General features: G+C 45.8%; 2 protein-coding genes across 5 annotated transcripts in view; one reads left to right on the top strand and one right to left on the bottom strand.

The window, feature by feature from the left end:
- GNAO1 (G protein subunit alpha o1) overlaps positions 1–11,972 on the bottom strand; it is a 176,704-nt gene extending 164,732 nt beyond the window's left edge. For 2 of the 4 annotated variants that reach the window (XM_070451283.1, XM_020892757.2), the window contains exons 1-2: positions 11,023–11,968; positions 10,733–10,775 (exon numbers count right to left, since the gene is read on the bottom strand). In XM_070451283.1, the coding sequence (XP_070307384.1) occupies positions 10,733–10,775; positions 11,023–11,140 (161 nt within the window). In that variant the 5' untranslated portion in view covers positions 11,141–11,968. Of the gene's footprint in view, positions 1–10,732; positions 10,776–11,022 lie in introns of all 4 variants that reach the window. The other 2 variants (XM_020892758.2, XM_020892759.2) reach the window with 2 other exon arrangements.
- A 60-nt stretch (positions 11,973–12,032) lies between these two features.
- The window catches only part of CES5A (carboxylesterase 5A), a 279,814-nt gene continuing 273,281 nt past the window's right edge, over positions 12,033–18,565 (top strand). Inside the window, exons 1-2 of the mRNA XM_070451279.1 lie at positions 12,033–12,291; positions 13,670–13,773. The gene's annotated coding sequence lies outside the window, so the exon portion shown is untranslated. The remainder of the gene's footprint in view (positions 12,292–13,669; positions 13,774–18,565) is intronic.

Below are 18,565 nucleotides of genomic sequence, written 5' to 3'. Positions count from 1 at the left end.
ACACAACCAGTGCTGGATAAATATTGAGTAAATGAACAAATGAGTTTGAACAGACATTACCAGTCTTTGGTGTTTGTTAAATGAGCACAGCTGCTTTTTAATTCTCCCTACTTTACAGAGAAAAATAAATGACAAGGCAGGAACTCCGACTTTTTGTAGCCACCAGCGCATCCCCAAATTTCTGTATACACTCCTTGTGCTTATGGTCTGTCAGTCTGAGTAGATGCGCGCTCATGTTCAGACCAAGTTGCTCATCCTGACTCTGCACTTCCTGCCTGACCATCCTCTCTGGGCTCTGCTCCTTCTACCACTTCCCCCTTCCTCTACCTTCCACATCCCCCTCAGTCTGGGCTCTTTCTTTATGGCTTCTCAGTGGATCCAAGTCCCTCCACAGGAGCCAAATGAAGTCAAATAAACCCTCCCCGAGCCCCACTACCTGTCTCCTCCCTTCTGTCTCTGCCTTTCCCTCTATAGCTCCAATTTCTTTTCCAGGAGACTCCGCTTCTGGCCTCAACTTCCTCAGTCCCCCTTGCTTAACCCCACTGCATTTTGGCTTTTCTCCCACCATTCTATTGAAACTGTTCTTGCCATGGTCACTGCCAACTTTCCAGACCCAGAGGGCATCTGCTGGTCTTCCTCGTATTTGACTGCTGCAGTATCTGACTCAACTACTTCCTTGCCTTTTTGAAATTTTTTTTCTTCCTTGGCTCCAATGATACTGCTTTATCTTGGTTTTTCTTTTTCATCTCTTGGCTCTCTCCTTCCTGGTTTCCATCACAGGCTCCTCTCCCTAAATGATCCTCCGTTTCTGGAACTGTGTCGGGAGGGAGGCGTGTGCTCATCCTCTGCCTTCTCTCCCTCTCTCACTCAGCCGGGTGAGATTCCCAGCCCCCGTGGCTCTCACTGCCCGCAAGCACCACAGAATTCCAAATTGACCCTTCTCCTCAGGTGCACCCTATTTCCTCATCCACTATCCAACTGCCTGCTTGCCAGGGATCTCCACTTTAGCCTATCCACAAGAATCATCAACATGACCAAATAAGTCAGCATTTTTCTCCCCGAGCCTTTCCTCTTCCTCCTCCATTTCTCCATCTCAGGGATCGGCACTACCGTCTCACCAGTGGCCCAAGCCAGGAATCCTGGGCTCATTTTTGTGTACAGCCTTTAAAACGTACAACCCCCTCAATACCATTCCAATTGATCATCCAAAAAAATTCAATTATTCTACTGTGCAAATAGCTCTTAAATCTGTCTCCTTTTCTCACCTCCTGCTACCACTGCTTTAGTTTAGTTCTTAAACTTTTCCCTCCTGGATCACAGTCACAGAAATAACTTTCCATCTGGTCTCCCAACCTTAGAACCTGACTCCTTCCAGTCACCCAGGTGATCTTTCTAATGCGCAAAGTCATCCTGCCACCCATTTCCTTAAAACCCTCTGGTTCTTGAAAGTTCTCATCACAAGGTAAAAAAAAAAACAACCTAGCTCTGCATGGTGATGATGGATGTTGATGGATGTTAAGTAGACTTACTGTGATGATCATTTTGCATTACATACAAATACTGAATCATTTCACTGTATAGTTGAAACTAGTATAATGTCATGTCAGTTAAACTTCAATTTAAAAAAAAAAAGGACCCTTGTGAGGTGGCATCTCATCATATTCAGAATAAAATCCAAAGTCCTTGGTACAAGGAACTTCATGACAGTTCTGTCTCATCTTTCATCCTCCATCTCTTGACACTCTGTTTATATATGATCTTCTAATCAAACCAAATTATTTCACATTCCCAACATGTTCCATGTGGTGACATAGCTCAATGCCTTCTTACATGCTGGTCCATCTGCCTGGCATTCCTATCCTCCACCTGCTAACTACCACTCAATAATTATTAAGACTGAGCCCACGTGTCATTTCTCTTGGCCAATGTCCCTGAACTTCCCGCCTAGAGAAAGTACCCTCTGTTCTCCCACAGCCTCATGACATTTCCTGCTCTGCAGTAGAAGGGTCTTTTACATGTATCTCCCTTGAGGCTGAGTTCCATAAGAGCAGGGACTAAGACCTTCCTCCAGACCTCCATATATATGTCTAACTCAAACCAGGTGCTCAGTAAATGCTCATGGGTGAGCAGATGGATGGATGGATATCCTATTATCCTCTTTTTCTCTTCTCTGACCACTTCCTTCCACCAGAGTCAGAGCCTTCAGTGGCAGTTCCTCTCTGCTATCACCTACTAATGGCCCACACTTCTGAAGCTGGAATGGAAATTATTCCAGGAGCTGTCCAGACGGTGGTCAGGGAACACTGAGAATCCATGTGATACACGACGGTGACCACCACCTCCAGAAGGGACCCAGCACCAACCAAGCACTTGCTCTTCTCTCAACCACTGACCTCAACCAAGGCTTGTGCCATCCCGTTTGCTGATGGTACTGGGTTCCAGCTGCCAGCTCTCTCTTGCCCACACAAGTGGTGATCTAGTAACAGCTGTGCAGGGTTAGAACGGAATGGATACAGGTTTTGGAGTTAGACAAATCATGATCTTAACATATTGCTGTCACCTACTAGGCTGTGTGACCTTGAGTAAGTCACCTAGCTTCTCTGTGCCTCACTTTCTCATCTGTAAGATGGGATTGATGACTATTTCCTCATGGGTTGATGAGAAGGAACAAATGAAGATAACAGATGGGACTGAAACTGATGAACACAGTTTAAGACCAAAGGCTTTCAATACTATTATTCAGTCCTATGTAGAAATGAGTCTGCATCCTTTGCATGCCTCAGTTCTTTCTCTTTCTTCAATTAACATTTATTAAGCAACTCTTTTGTGCCAGACATTGGGCTCAGTGCTGTATGATGAGCAAAAATAAGTCACCATTCCTTCTTTTAGGGAGCTCTGGTAGGGAGGGGCCACCCAGGCTAGGAAGGGAGACAGACACACAAACATCTAATTTTTTTTTTTTAAACATTTATTTTTATTTATTTGGCTGCACAGAATCTTAGTTGTGGCATGTGGGATCTAGTTCCCTGACCAGGGATCGAACCCAGCCCCCCTGTATCAGGAGTGCAGAGTCTTAGCCACTGGACCACCAGGGAGTTCCCCAAACATCTAATTAATGTGCAATAAATATTAGTGCTCTACAATTCTGAAGGCAGGTGGCCCAGGTTGATCTTACAGCATGGGAAAGTTGTTCCTATAAGTAACAATTTTCCACAGAAAACCTATCTGCTGGTCAAGCCATCAGCAGAGAATCCAGGGTAAATTCTTGGCCATGGAGCTCTATCCTTATATTATCCCCCTTTTCTCCATTCTTGGTTGAGAAATCAAGTGGGCAGGGGGACAAAATCAGGGTACTGACTATTAGCCTTGCAGGATTTTATTTTACTTTAATTTTTATGGTGCTATGAAGAGCACAATGTTTTTCCTCTTTTCTGTAAAGAAAATTAGAACTAAAGATGGCTCCGCAGATAAAAAGCTGTGGGTGGTAAATACTCCCACTGTTCTCCCCCTGCATTTCAGGCTTCTAGGTTTCTCTTTGCAGTTACTGAGCTAGAAACCTGAAAGAGGCCTGAGGAATTCTAGCCCATATCCTAAGGAAGAGATGAACAGAAAGACTCAAAGCGGCTCAATGACTTGCCCAAAGTCAAGTTAGAGAACGAACCAAAATTAAAACACAGAACTCCTGATCCTCCCCTTTACCCCTTCCGCAAATCCCCCGACTTCATAGAGCTTGGGCACCTGAACTTGGGCAGGTTCCTTCTTGTCTATGCAGCCATCCCATCTCAGGTAGAAGCCAGGGCTGTCTCTATTGCTAAGCATCCTGGAAACCACAGACAAACCACTTATTCCTCTAACATGTCACTGGGTCCCTCCTCCCAGAAACATCTTGTTTCTCAATCACAGGATACTTTCAGATCCTCCTCTTTGGTTTGAGAAGCATGTCTGCATGAAAAGTTTGGTTAGAGGTGGTTTTCTCTAAATGCCTTTCAGGACTCTGACTTTTCTGGCTGACAAAGCTTTGTGGTTGAGGTTGCTATTCTGCAATTAACTTAGCCTTAAGAGAGCTTTCATGGGTACCCCCAACCCCCTCTCAGGAGGGAGCCAGAATTGATTCTTCTATGTTTAGAACCTTGCATCAAAGACCTCAAGACCCTGAACTTGAAGGTAATTCCCAGTTTCCTCGACCACTTAGAACAGAAAAGGAGCTTGGGGCAGCCCTGGGCCAACTACTCCACGAAATGGGGCCCCCAGAGAAGCAGGAGCAGAGCGACTTGTCTCGACTCCTGGTCCAGTGCTCTCTCCCACTCTCTGTAACATCACTCCAGCCTCCTGGGCTGAAGCAGCTGCGCCATCAAAAATGTCACATCACTTATGACAACACAGTTAGTTATATAACTGATGCTGCAGAGCAGGCAAGGGGGAAAAGACCTGAGCGTGAACCACAGCGCCCCCCTTCTGGCTCTCCGGCAAGCTATGGCCCACATCCTTGAGAATCCCATATGGGAAGGGAACACCCACTAATCAATCAAATGAATCAAAACTGTAGCTGACATCTGTAAAATGATTTCTAGAAAACTGTTATAAGGTCATTTCATACATTACACCCCTTAATGCTCACAACCCTGTTAGTTATTTTTACTGTCTACCCCATTTCCTACGTAAGAAAAGTGAGGCACAAAAACTGAAGTACTAGTGAGTGGTAGAGTCAATATATGAAGTCAAGCAGCCTGGTTACAGACTCCAAGCTGCTAACCACCTCTCAGTTTTAAAAGCAAGCTAAACCACTTCTCTCAACAGGAACCTTACCTATCTCTTTGAACGAGCAGAAGGCCACTGCTCCTTCCTCCTGCCATTTCTCAGGCGATTTCTTTTCTATCCACTATTGTGCATGAATGAGAGGCACAAAATAAAATAAGAATGTGATACTGGTTGGAATAAATTCTTAGAATGGAGTTTGAGCACTTTCAAGCTTTTTATGGCAATGCAATCAATAAAGTGAGGTGAAGTGCTCTTCGTATAGCATCTGCTAGTCATTTTAAAATCCATGTAGTACGTGTTTAAATATATTCAAAAATTAAAAAAAATTTTTTTTCAAAATCAAAATTTGTTCTTTGCTAGTGTCAAATTTTGGAGTAAACCTTTCAAAAAAAAAATTTTTTTTTTCACTTTGAAATCATCTCGCAGTTTGTCTACTGTCTTTTGGATCAAAATGTGCTCTTGTGATCATGGTCTGTCTAGATTTCTAAGGAATGTGAGACTGAGAACACTTCGGAGAGAGGGAACCAAGTCCCTGAATTAGATGGATGGAACATACATCAGAAAAAATAAGACCTTCCTCTGCTCATATTAAATCTCCAGTGTTAACAGAGACAGGGCACTGTGAGCCGCTAAAAAATGTAAGTGATCCTGTCCTATCTTTAGCAGGTGTGGCTAAGATGCACAATATAATTTGGGGCGCTCCAAGTACTTAAAAAGAAAAAAAGAAACAGTCCTCTAATTCTGGGCACTATAAACCTAATCTAGCCCTACAATAGAGACTAGAAATTCTGGATTTCTCTGGAGTCTTGTCAATCTTGTATGAAGTTTCATCCATTTAATCTCATCGGCAACACCCTTTCAATAAGCACACGGGTTCAATTTCAGAAGCCGACAGGTGACAGAGGTTCAAGAATTCCACAGCTGATTCCTGAGATCAGGTGGACTGTGGGCTACTCTTCTGGCAGGAAGGTCTGCTGGTGTTTACAGCTCAGTGAACAGTAAGGAGGAAGAGAGCACCATCCATCAGCAAAAGAGAATGCTTCTGCTACTCGATCTGACATTCTGTTTGCGCTCACAATGTCTCCAGAGAGCGAGGTGCATCCATTTGGATAAACATGGAGACAGGAGGAAGGGGAGGGCAAGCAGAGCAGCCACAGAGATGATTACAGAAACAAGTCCACAGATCTAGAAGAGCAGCTCTCAGGGGAACGCTGCCTCAACATGGGGCCCATTGGGAATGTGCAGGAAACGCCCTTCCGGACCACTGTACTTTTACCGAGTAATGGTTCCAAGTTGCTACTCATCTCCACTCAGGCCTGCCACTTAGCAGGTGCCAAAAAGCAGTGTGTTGAATGAACACAGGCTTGCCCTGAACCCAAGCCAAACAATCAACACCCTAATCACAAAGTCAGAGTCAGCTGGTAGGAGGAAACTACCAGCTTTTGGCAATCTTAAAATCACCTTCCCTGTCTGGTAGGGTCTGTCCTCAGAATTTTTGTTTCCTACTGGAAGGGCTGGGCTATTTGTATGAGCAATGACGTCTTTACCAGGCAAATCCGTAAGTTTTGATTTCCTAATGGCACTGAGCAAGCACCTTGGAAAAGAACACACATCCAAAGTGTTCCACTTTACTGCATCCATCTACATAAAGCTTACCAGCTAGCAAGCCATGCCTCATTGCCACCTTTGGACTCTCTAACTCCCTAAAAATACACTAAATGCTCCGGAGACAACAAAGAAAACTCAACACCTCAAATGAGGACAAACTGTGGTGCCCGCAGCAACTTCATGGTTCATTTTACATTTTCATCAGGTAGACAGTCCAAATTGTTGTCACTATTTGTTCAGAATGGGAAGTCGCTTAAAGGGATTATGTTGATTCCACATATAATGCCCTGAGAGAGTTCTTTGGGAGGGTTTGGTGACTAACTAAAGTTAACACTTACTGTTAAAACTTTGATTAGCCTCAATAAAAGTCCCCTGACTGCAAAAATGCCGAGGCTGTATCACAGGTGAGGTCAGGACCTCCTAACAAGCAAAATTATTTAAAATGCTGCACACACAAAAGTCACTGATTACCCATGGTATGTGTAAAATTATACTTTGCTGTCTCAATGATCACTGCTTATTTCTCAGGACGGAAATGTTCTGGATTATCTGACAGAGAACTACCAAACACTAGTCCACAATCACATGTGTTCTGCGGTGCTTAGTCGCTCAGTCCCGCTTGACTCTTTGTGACCCCATGGACAGCAGCCTGCCAGGCTCCTCTATCCACGGGGATCCTCCAGGCAAGAATACTGGAGTGGATTGCTATGCCCTTCTCCAGGGGATCTTCCTGACCCAGGAATCAAACCCGGGTCTCTTGCATTGCAGGCGGATTCTTTACCAGCCGAGTTACCAGAGAAGCCCACACATGAAAGGGGCGGTTGGGGGGGGGGGGGGGGGGGACCTAGCAAGCTATGTTCAAATGAAAATTTTAAGAAAGTATTAGGAATCAGGGTTTTCATTGACAATCTAACCTGTGGCATCTCTTGGTAGATGCACATTTCCCACTGCAAGATGTGTCAGGCAAAAGAATTTCAAAGATCAGTCTCCCTGCACTGATATCCTAGGCTGATACGGGTGTTAACACTTTGCTCTAAGCAGCATCTGCCAGCCAGGCTTTTCCATATAATTTCAGTTAGTAGGGGCATACATGGAAGTCTCGTCCTTCTTATAATCAGCATGCCATAACATGGATAAGAAGGTAGGCCGAATGGAGTGGCTCTCTGCTCTTTTGGAAATGCTGACTTCAAAGGATCTAGAGATGTTTCCCTATCAATAGTCTTCTTCTCAATGCAAAAAGCTGAACCATTAAACCCTAGTCCCTGTTAGGAAGTCATCAAGTTCTCACAGGACATCACCCACAGAGAACGTGCTAATTGCATTTGCCCAGGTGAAATAAAACAGCATCCTGATTAACTCCTAAGTATGGTCTGATAGGTTGGTCACCCACTGTGTTGTCCAGGCAAGTCCAAAATTGCGTTCTGTAAACGCCACCTAGATTTTCAGGGCCAGCCCCACCCAGAGAACAGTACAGTTCTCCTGACTCAACTGATGCTCAGCCAAGTGGTGATCTGGAAAATCACCTCTTCGAGGGAGGACTCACAGGAATTTGTCACTAGGATACAGTGACACCAATCCCACATTTTGTGGTTAATAAAACAAGTTCTGCATCCAGCTTGGCACAAGGCCCTGATCTGATTTATTTCAAGCCAAGCTGGAGGATTCATAGGAAGAGCAGCCATTCATGAATGCTTCAGCAGGACAGGACACAGGGACCCTAGTTGCAAAATTTACATGGGCCAGAAATCTTTCTGACTGACCTTTTGTGAGCAAACTCAGCTCACTTTCTAGACAGAACTGATGTATTTTAGAAAATATACTCACAGTTTTACCTACAAAAATCTCAACTTTGTCTGATATCTTTCTCCAAAAAGGCGTCCTGTGGGGTGATGGGGCGGGGGCGGGGCGGGGGGCCGGGGGAGTGAGGGAAAAGAGAAAAACTGCCGGGTCGTCTGATTTAACCATCCGAAACACTTAACGCTTGATTTTTAAAAAAATTTTTTTCTCTCCCTCCTCAGTGTAACCAACTATAAGTTCCTTAAGACTTTTCCGGGTAAGTCTAAATACAGCCTTCGTTACACAATTAGGAATTTTCATTCTAAAATGGCACACCTATCTCCTTGGAAAGCGTGGCTCTCTTTGAATAAAAAAGGAAAGGTACCCTTCAGGGGACTCGGTATATATTTTTACACTTCTTATTAAATCAGCCTAGTTTATGGGGCTTGTTCAGGAAAAGCAGGTAAGGAGTTGCTTTGGCAGATGCAAAGTTTATTTCCAGACTGGAGCCTACCCCGCATTTCATCCCCGCTCCCTTCACCCGAGTGCTTCCGAAAGCCTTCGGTCCCCTCGTCGAAAAAGCTCGGCTCTCTCCGCCAGGGCCCCGGTTCGGTTCCGAACACTGCCGAGTCCCTCCGAGCCCCGCGCCCAGACTGCACCGAGCCGAGCCGAGCCGAGCGCCACCGAGCTGAGCCTCATCGACTTTTCCGGCCTCGGCTGGGCGCTGTCCACCACTCGCAGCGCCTGAAACCTCACCCCGCTCCGGTGGCTGGGGCTTCTACCCGGCTTCAAGCCGGCCACTGCAGATTACAGAGTTCTGAAGTTTTGAAACGTCCCCCGCTGGGAGAAAAGTGTGGTGCTGCTTGCATTTACCGACCTGCAAGAGCTCCTGGCAGATGCAATATGCACCTTGTTGCAAAGAGCAATTCCCCAGGCCCCGCCTCCCCATCCATTTGGGTTGCACAAGCTCCAAAGAAGCCCCAGGCCAAATTACCCGTGGCTCAGTGGGGTGCGGCAAGCCGAGGGACCTCTGCAAAGAAAGCCCCAGGGAGCTCTAGAACAAAAATAAGAACATGTCAAGCCGAAGGGAGAAATTGTCTCCGAGTCGCTACTCCCTACCATCATGGCGCCGCCTAGAACCCGCTTGTCATGCCTGTTACACATGCAAGATTTTTTTGCATATTGGTTTTGAAATCGCAAGCATGCTTCGTCTCCCACCCACCTTTCTGCGAAAGGGGTTTTTATTTTCCATTGTTTTCCTACGGGATGCAATTACTTCGGCTATTCTGTCAAGTTGAAAAATAATCATTTTTGTTTACTGCACAGCAACCCCTAATTAGGAGCTGTGTGTGCACGAAGGTGTCACAGCAAAGCGACGTGGAATCCTCGCTAAACGGTCTTAACTCCTCCGTCCACAACTGACAAGACAACGGAAGCAGCAGGGCCAGGAGGCCCGAGGCGCGCACCCTTTTCCTAAAGCCACCCCCTCCCCAAGCAAAGCTGCCTGTGGGCTCACCAGGAACTGCTAACCAGGAGTGGATGGGGCAAGAAGCAAGCCTGGAAGTAGCAAGGAGGGGCGAGGCTCCTTACTGAGCAAGTGTGAAAGGGAAGGAATATCCCATTTTGTTTTAATTTTCAACCATCACTCAAATCCACCCCCAGTTAATTAGGAGGGGAAACTGATATCTAAGGCAGAAGGGGGTGGTGCGGCAAGTGGGGCCTGAAATCCGCATTGTGGGTAGATTACATGGAACACAGCCTATGCAGAGTGTAAATAACTACAATGATAAAGACCAGAGAATGAACGAAAACTGCCAGTGTCAGGAGAGCAAAGGCTGGGAGGGTGGGGGAGAAGAAAGGGGCAGCAAGGTGCGGGCATTCAGCCTCACATCCAGCGTCCTACCTTCCACCTCTACCCTGGATATATCTGTGCCAGTACCATTCGATTGGAAGTCCACCCCTGCCCCTACCACACGCCCCTTCCCCCAACCTTAGTCTTTTTGAGGGGAGGGGGCAGAGACCACAGCCTCTAATTCAGCACCAAATCCATGAACAGCAGACACCTGATACTCCACCCCAGCCTAAGGCTGGGTCCCCCCTCCATGTTTTTGCCAAGTTCAAAAATCACTGCCCCAGGAGAAGAGCAGGGGTAAATGGGATTATGGATGTGGAGTGGGGGGAGAGGGGTGTAAGGAGAGAGAGAGAGAGATATGCAGAATGAAACAGAGACACAGAGACAGAAATGGAGGCAGCGATACACAGGAAACATCCCACAAACAAGAGTAATGACCATAATCATGCCAATAATGTGATGTTCTGATCAATATGGCGGACACTGTCATTCATACAACTACAGGCGCTCCCCTTTCCTCCACCCCCTTGGGGAGAAAAAAAAAAAACCCACCCCGGGAGTTGGGGTGGAGGACCCAGAACCAACGCAGGGCCTGGGAGAGGGGAGTCAAATTCAGGGACGCGCGTGTGTGTGTACGAATTAAAAACCGGGCCTGGAGAGTGATGTGAACAAGGTAATAAAATTCATTTTAAAATTACGCTTAATAAAAGTACAAATCCCAATGCCACAGGGACTTACTTCATCTGCTTCACAATGGTGCTTTTTCCTGATTCTCCAGCCCCTGTTGGGACAGACAGGGGGGAAAATTGGTGAGTGTCAGCTTAGGGGAACGAGGGCGGGGGGGGGGGGGGGGGGGGGGCGCTGCAGGGGGAAGGGGGTAAGGCATGCTAAAGAGTGGGCGATCGTGGGCACATCGTGGTGCCAACTCGCGGGCCTGGTCTCCCCAGGAGCGAGCGGGGTCAGGGGGCTGGTTGGGGGGTGCAGAGTGGCCGGGGTCGAGGGATTGGGGTGGCAGCCCCGGTCCTTACCCAGCAGGAGTAATTTCACGTCTTTGGCGGCGCTGATGCCATCCTCTTTGAGGTTTTTCTCAATCGCCTTGCTCCGCTCGAGGGCGGCTCGCTCCTCTGCGCTCAGAGTACATCCCATGGTGGCCCCTTCCCTGCCACAGCCCGCACGACTCGGCTGGCACGGCTCCCCGGCTCGGCGCGCCCCCCACCCCCCCAAAGAGCAGAACCTGGGCTCAAAGGAGAAAAAATCACGATAGCTTCCCCTTGGCTGAAAACAAAAATGTCGAGAAACCAGAACCCCCCAAAAAGACAGCCTCTAACAAGCTCCCAGCCGCGGAGACTCGCGGCAGCTGGCGGGGCTCTGGGGGTGTCGAGGCGAAGGTGGCCGGGGTCTGGGGCTCCGGAGCCGAGGGAGGAGGCGCCCGCGATCCGAGGAGGCGCGGGCTGCAGGCACTGAGGCTTGTGCACGACCCAAAATAAATAAAATAATAGTCGAGGCAGGAGCCGGAGTCGGCGGAGGGTGGGGTAGGGGGGCAGGGTGGGTCCTTCTACCGCTGCTGCCGGAGGAGGAGGCGGCGCGGGGTGTGGAGGGAGTGAGTTAGGGGGTGCCGCTAGTGCATTTGCATCGCGGATCCTCCGCCGTTGGTGCGTCCGCGGCGCCTTCGCCGACCCCCGCGCGCTGGGCAGGGCTGGGCAAGGGGCCGGGCCGGGGGGCAGGTCTCTAGCGGGAGGCGGCGTCGCTGTCTCCCAGAGCTCGCATCGCTCGACGGAGCCTACCGGAGAGAGAGGGAGAGCGAGAGGGAGCCGCGGGCGGCCGGGAGCTCGAGGGGGAGAGAGAGGAGAGAGGCTGGGAGGGAGGGGAGAAAAAAATGAAGGGAGAGAGAGAGAGAGCGCGCGCACAGCCCGGGCGGGGGGAACAGGCGAGCGCAGCGCGCGAGTGCGCCAGCGGCTCTGCGCACCCCGCACCGCCAGCCGCCCGCTGACGTCAGCAGGGCCGCGCGCCGGGCCCCCGGGACGGGGAGGGGCGGGGGGCGGGGGAGGCGCGCGCGTCGGGGCCCGCGTCAACTAGCGGCGGCGCGCGCGTGGCGCGGCCTCCCCTCCCCCAACTCCCCGCAAGGCCCGAGGCTCTCTGAGGTGGGCTTGTGCAGGCCTAGCGGGGGCGGGGCCGGGGGCCGGGCTCGCGCCGCGGCGCCCCTCCCCGCCCCCGCCTCCGCCCCCGCCCCACGCGCAGGCGGCTCCCGCCCTCTGGTCAGTGGGAGCGCCGGGCTGGGCGGCTCGCGCCGCCGTCAGGTGGGTCCACTAGCTGCGGGCCGGCGCCGCCTCCCTGCCTCACCCGTTTCTTCTCCATCTTGGCTCCAGCAGCTCACCTTCTTGGTTGCTCTCCTGCTGCTGGGGCCGTAACGGCGGAGGTCAGGTGGCCTCAGTTTAACTGACGAGACGGTGATTCTGAGGAAACCTGCGTTCCCTGTCATTCGTCCTTGGGGATTGGGGGCAGATGTGGATTTTTCGCTTCCTGCGTCCCACATTTATTGAGCACCTAGTATGTGAGAGAAGTAGGCTGTGAGGAGAGGAACACAGAAGGTTAAGACAAAGGGCCAGTCCTCAAGGAGCCTCTGCCTCCCTTTGCCTTCGCGGACCCTGCTCCGTGATTCCCGGCCAAGGGGGCAGCACACGCGACAGTTCCCATGCTGAGAAGGTTTTCGATGGGAATGACAGGTTTTCATGGAGTGATGCTTACTTCCTCAACACTTGCTTTTCTCGTTTTGGAGGGTTTAGTTTGATTGTAACCTATCTCCCAAAACACAGGTTAAATGAATTTTGAATAAATTTTCGGTGAGAGAAGAGAGTTTCTTCCTCTTCCTGTTTTAAAATACTCCATCTCTTATTTAAACCCAGAAACCCGGGTCAGTTTGTGTACAGCTCATCCAATACTGAGGAAACACGTACCCTTCTCCAAGGGTTGGGCATATTCTGTGTGGTCTGAATGATTTTGAAGAAACTATTAAATAGTTCTCACTGCACAAAATGGTTTTACAATCAGTTCCATCAGGCAGCCTCAGGGGCACTCCTAGAGAAAGGGGCCAATGGGAAAGATTGCATGGGGATAGAAGAGGCAGGCGGCCAGTGGAAAACGTTTTTTGTTTTTTGTTTTTCCTAACAGTTGGGCATTTTTGTGGCTCTAAAAGCGAACTTGTTTGTTTCATTTCAACAATAGAAAAAACACCCCTGTTTTTGGAAATGTTACCCAACATAAAAATACATTTGCAATGAGGAAAAAAAGGCAATTAAGGCCCACCCAGAAGAAAACATTTTTCCCCATGTATTTTTCAGTTTGTTGTTTCCCAGTTTGGGTTTGCCTAATTCCACAAGTAACTATCTATGTCAAAAGTTGTATGTAATGTAATTTGAATATTTACACTTAGATCACATTTTACATGTTCTAGAAAACTGACAAAGGTCTCGTATAGAGAATTGTTTTATGAAGCAAATAACTTCCCTTCTTCCTCACCCCCCATCCCTACCCAATTTCCTTTTTTGTGTGTAAAGGAAGGGAGTTTAGGGGGTAAATATGGTTTCTTTAAAATCTGGGTGTCACTAAAAATCAGGCTCCCAGATTCAAACAGCTTAGCTAACCAACATTCTATAGAATTTGTTATTTCTTTTAAAGGTTGCTAGGATGATTATGCAGATCTACCAGATATAGGAAAAAAATTAAGCCACCTCACCCAGATTCTGCAATCCCTGAAAGGCTGCGTCTGAAATACTGAAGTGGTAAGACCATGGCCATTTCTTTGTAAATGGTGGGTCATATTTTACATTTTAATGCTCTTTCATATCAAGTAATTTTTATTTTAAGATCTTAGACTCTTGGGGCATTGTGGTTTATATGGTTAAATCAAACTGTCTTTGATTTTTGGTATATTTATTCCTTATTGGTGTCATACCTAGTATGCTGGAGACACAAACTTGTGTTTTGTGTTTTTTCTTTACTCACTCAGTACTTATTAAGCACCTGCCCGCCTTGAACAGCCTAATGTTCTAGGCACCGTAGATGTTGTATTTCAGGTTTGTGTACACTGTTTTCTTTTTCTGGGTCACTTTGCATCTTAATAGCTGGGCTTCATAAAAGGCTAATAATAATCTGCTTCACCTGTGTAGTGCTTTACAGTTTACAGAGCACTTTCATGAAAATTATCTCTTGTGATCCTTCCACATAAACCTCAGTTAGGGACTGTGGTGTTGGAGCATCATGGCTGAGTGGAAAGAGCCTGGGCCCATATCAACCTGGGTTCCCATTTTACAGCTGAGAAAACTGAGCCTCCAAGGGACTGAATAAATTGTTCAAGATCATACAGTCATTAAGTACTAATCCAAGACTCCTTTTACAGGTTTGTGGACCATTTGAAAGATAACATTTTGCATGCACTTATTATATATATGTCTATATATATATACATATATTATGCTTCCTAGACTCACAGAAAGCTTACAACTCCAGAAATCAATCATATTGGTCTCCCTCACCAAAAGAAGTGAGGATGACAACATCTCAGTTCTCAGTGAATTATTAGTAATTAGATAATGCCATACATGTTTAACTTGTCCACAGTTAATTCCTGTGGGGATGAGGAAATTACAGTCTTAACATCAGGAGTAATCAGGGACAGATTTCACTTACTTTTATTTTATATGAGCCTCGGAATTATTTCTCTGATTATTATTGTTGATCAAAAGAATAATTCTCGTTTACCCCACTTTAGGTCAACTATAGCTGGTTCCGCATGTTTTTAATTTTAAAAGTATATGGTCAGCATATTTTATAACTCTCTCTAAAAGGAACAACAAAAGCCTACAATGAATTGCTTTTATACTAACATGTGGCTCCTAATTCTGGAGGACAGTAATTTATGATATAAGCAAGATCCAGCTCTGACTTACAGAATATGGGCTCTGATCTGATAAGCTGAATTTCTCTATTTGTTACCTTTTGTGGTAATGTGCATGTATTTACCACCCACTGTGTTTAATGTATTGATTTAGACTCAAAAGGAGGTTCAGACATGAGCTTGGCTTCCTGCAATCTTGAAATCCCTGGAATGTTTCAAAACCGCTCACATCAGAACCAACTGGGATGCTTGTTAAAAATTCAGTCAATCTTAATTCTACCAAATCAGACTACTCTAAAATCTGCATTGGTAGCCAATTCCTAAATGATTTTTCTGTACACAAAGTGTTAGGTGTTGTAGAGAATCTGTGTTGATTAATACTGCTAGTAGTTTACATATATTTACATATATAAAGTCCAAATATCTTACCTGTTTCTGAATTTAAATTTTCTTTGGTAGTTTTTGTATTTCTGTCAAAGGAAAAACTTATGAAAATTACTATTCCTTATGAATACTGTTCTCCTCATAGGAAGAAAATAGACTAAAATATGTGGTTCATGAGCAAAATGAAACCTAACTAAATGTCATATGTATTAGGCATTTAGGGGAGAATGGCAAATCACTAGAGACTTTTTAAGTTTCTGCATAAGGGTTTGTTTTTTTTTTTTTTTTGACAGCTTATACTCTAACTTAGTGGTGAATATAATTTAGAAGATTGTCTGGGTAGGGCACGACTTAGAGTTTCTGATAAATATCTGGCATTAGGGAAGATGCTGATCCATTTCTTTTTATGTCCCTAGAAGATACTAATAGGATTCAGTTCAGTTCCGTCACTCAGTTGTGTCCAACTCTTTGCGATCCCGTGAATCGCAGCACGCCAGGCCTCCCTGTCCATCACCAACTCCCGGAGTTTACTCAAACCCACGTCCATCGAGTTGATGATACCACCCAGCCATCTCATCCTCTTTCGTCCCTTTCTCCTCCTGCCCCCAATCCCTTCCAGCATCAGGGTATTTTCCAATGAGTCAACTCTTCGCATCAGGTGGCCAAAGTATTGGAGTTTCAGCTTCAGCATCAGTCCTTCCAGTGAACATCCAGGACTGATCTCCTTTAGGATGGACTGGTTGGATCTCCTTGTTGTCCAAGGGACTCTCAAGAGTCTTCTCCAACACCACAGTTCAAAAGCATCAATTCTTCGGCACTCAGCTTTCTTCACAGTCCAACTCTCACATCCATACAATTAACCTATTAATATTCAGTGCTTCTCTGGCTGGTATTAATATTATTTTGTGCACATCTCTCAGACCTCCCAGAGCAGTGATTATCAAATGTTATTGTGCATAAGAATTATTTTGGGATGCTTTCTTTTTCTTTGAATAGTTTCTTTTTTAATTTTATTTTTGTTTTTTTTTAACACCAAAACATTTTGTATTGGGGTGCAGCCAATTAACAATGTTGTGATAGTTTTGGGTGAATAGCGAAGGAACTCAGCCATAGGTATACATGTATCTATTCTCCCTCAAACACCTCTCCCACCCAGGCTGGCACATAACATTGAGCAGAGTTCCATGTGGGACTCTTTCTAAAATGCAGATTGCTGAGTCAATGTCTAGAATTTCTGATTCAGTGAGTCTCAGGTGGAGCCTGGAAATATTCATTTTTAAGATCATACCTTCTCCGTCAAGTGATGCATTTAGGAAATACATCACTGGACTTTAAACTCCTATGAGGGGAGGGAGTTATCACTTCCTATATATCCCAAAAGGTCAAGCATGGCCCATTGTCCACAGATCATCAGTTTTAATGATTATTAACCAAATTCACCTGTCTCTATGCAAGGGCTAAAGCAGATCATATATCAAAGTTTTTCCCAGTTCTGAGACTTCTTGATTTTTCTAATAGAAATTTTATGACTTAATTCTAGAAAGCTTTTAAGATTGGGTGATTTCAAAGAGGTGATGACTTATTTTCAAGTAAGTTTCTGAAAACTGATAGTGATTTTAAACAAACAAATGGGAAATGTATTGATACTTAGGAACTTGTGAGAAGAGCATATGCCAAATGTCTCTGAAGTTCTCATCAGAATATTATTCGCTAAATTTCTTTTCTCATTTGTTGTTTTGTGGACTTTATGAAAAAAATAGTTTATCATTGTTAGAATAAAAGATGACATGGGAAGAAATAAAGGTTTTTTGTACATTTAAATGAAGGGACTTGCCTGAAGACTTGTAGGTAATTGAGTTGAACTCTTAAGTTATTGAAGTTCATTATGCAGTCACTGTTGAGAATGTTATTCGTTAAAGTGTATTTTGATGGTTCAAGAACACCAAAGAGGGTATGCTTTGTGATTTTGCTCAATTTAGGATAGCAGGAGACTCCCACAGGGATGCATTTGGCTGCTTTCACATTGGTAAAACTAACCAAGAGCTAAAATTGAAGTTGGAGGCTTGGCTTAAAGTAAAGGTATTACTTAATGGCCCTGATCCCTGTTGGCATTTTCTTGGAAAATCTTTCATCAGAAACCAAGATTCTTATTTGTTATAATAAGTATAATAGGACTTTTCAATTTACCTGAGCTAGCATTGACTGATATGATCAGCAGGTACATGTTTGTAAGTTCAGTTCAGTTTAGTCGCTCAGTCGTGTCTGACTCTTTGTGACCCCATGAACTGCAGCATGCCAGGCCTTCCTGTCCATCACCAACTCCTGGAGTTTACTCAAACTCATGTCCATTGAGTCAGTGATGCCATCCAACCATCTCATCCTCTGTTGTCCCCTTCTCCTCCCGTGTTCAGTCTTTCCCAGCATCGGGGACTTTTCCAATGAGTCAACTCTTCGCATCAGGTGGCCAAAGTATTGGAGTTTCCGCTTCAGCATCAGTCCTTCCAATGAACATTCAGGACTGATTTCCTTTAGGATGGACTGGTTGAATCTCCTTGCTGTCCAAGGGTCTCTCAACAGTCTTCTCCAACAATACAGTTCAAAAGCATCAATTCATCAGTGCTCAGCTTTCTTCATGGTCCAACTCTCATATCCATACATGTCTACTGGAAAAACCATAGCTTTGACTAGGTAGACCTTTGTTGGCAAAGTAATGTCTCTGCTTTTTAATATGCTATCTAGGTTGGTCATAACTTTTCTTCCAAAGAGTATGCGTCTTTTAATTTCATGGCTGCAGTCACTATCTGCAGTGATTTTGGAGCCCACAAAAATAAAGTCAGCCACTGTTTCCCCATCTATTTCCCATGAAGTGATGGGACTAGATGCCATGATCTTGGTTTTCTGAATGTTGAGCTTTAAGCCAACTTTTTAACTCTCCTCTTTCACTTTCATCAAGAGGCTTTTTAGTTTTTCTTCACTTTCTGCCCTAAGGGTGGTATCATCTGCATATCTGAGGTTATTTATATTTCTCCCAGCAATCTTGATTCCAGTTTGTGCTTCATCCAGCCCAGCGTTTCTCATGGTGCACTCTGCATATAAGTTAAGTGAGCAGGGTAACAATATACAGCCTTGACATACTCCTTTTCCTGTTTGGAACCAGTCTGTTGTTCCATGTCCAGTTCTAACTGTTGCTTCTTGACCTGCATACAGATTTCTCAGGAGACAGGTCAGGTGGTCTGGTATTCCCATCTCTTTAAGAATTTTCTACAGTGTGTTGTGATCCACCCAGTCAAAGG

Source organism: Odocoileus virginianus, chromosome 20, assembly GCF_023699985.2.
Source record: "Odocoileus virginianus isolate 20LAN1187 ecotype Illinois chromosome 20, Ovbor_1.2, whole genome shotgun sequence".
NCBI classification, from domain to species: Eukaryota; Metazoa; Chordata; class Mammalia; order Artiodactyla; family Cervidae; genus Odocoileus; species Odocoileus virginianus.
The sequence above is the reverse complement of the archived record's forward strand: the minus strand, read 5'-3'. Positions and strand labels throughout refer to the sequence as shown.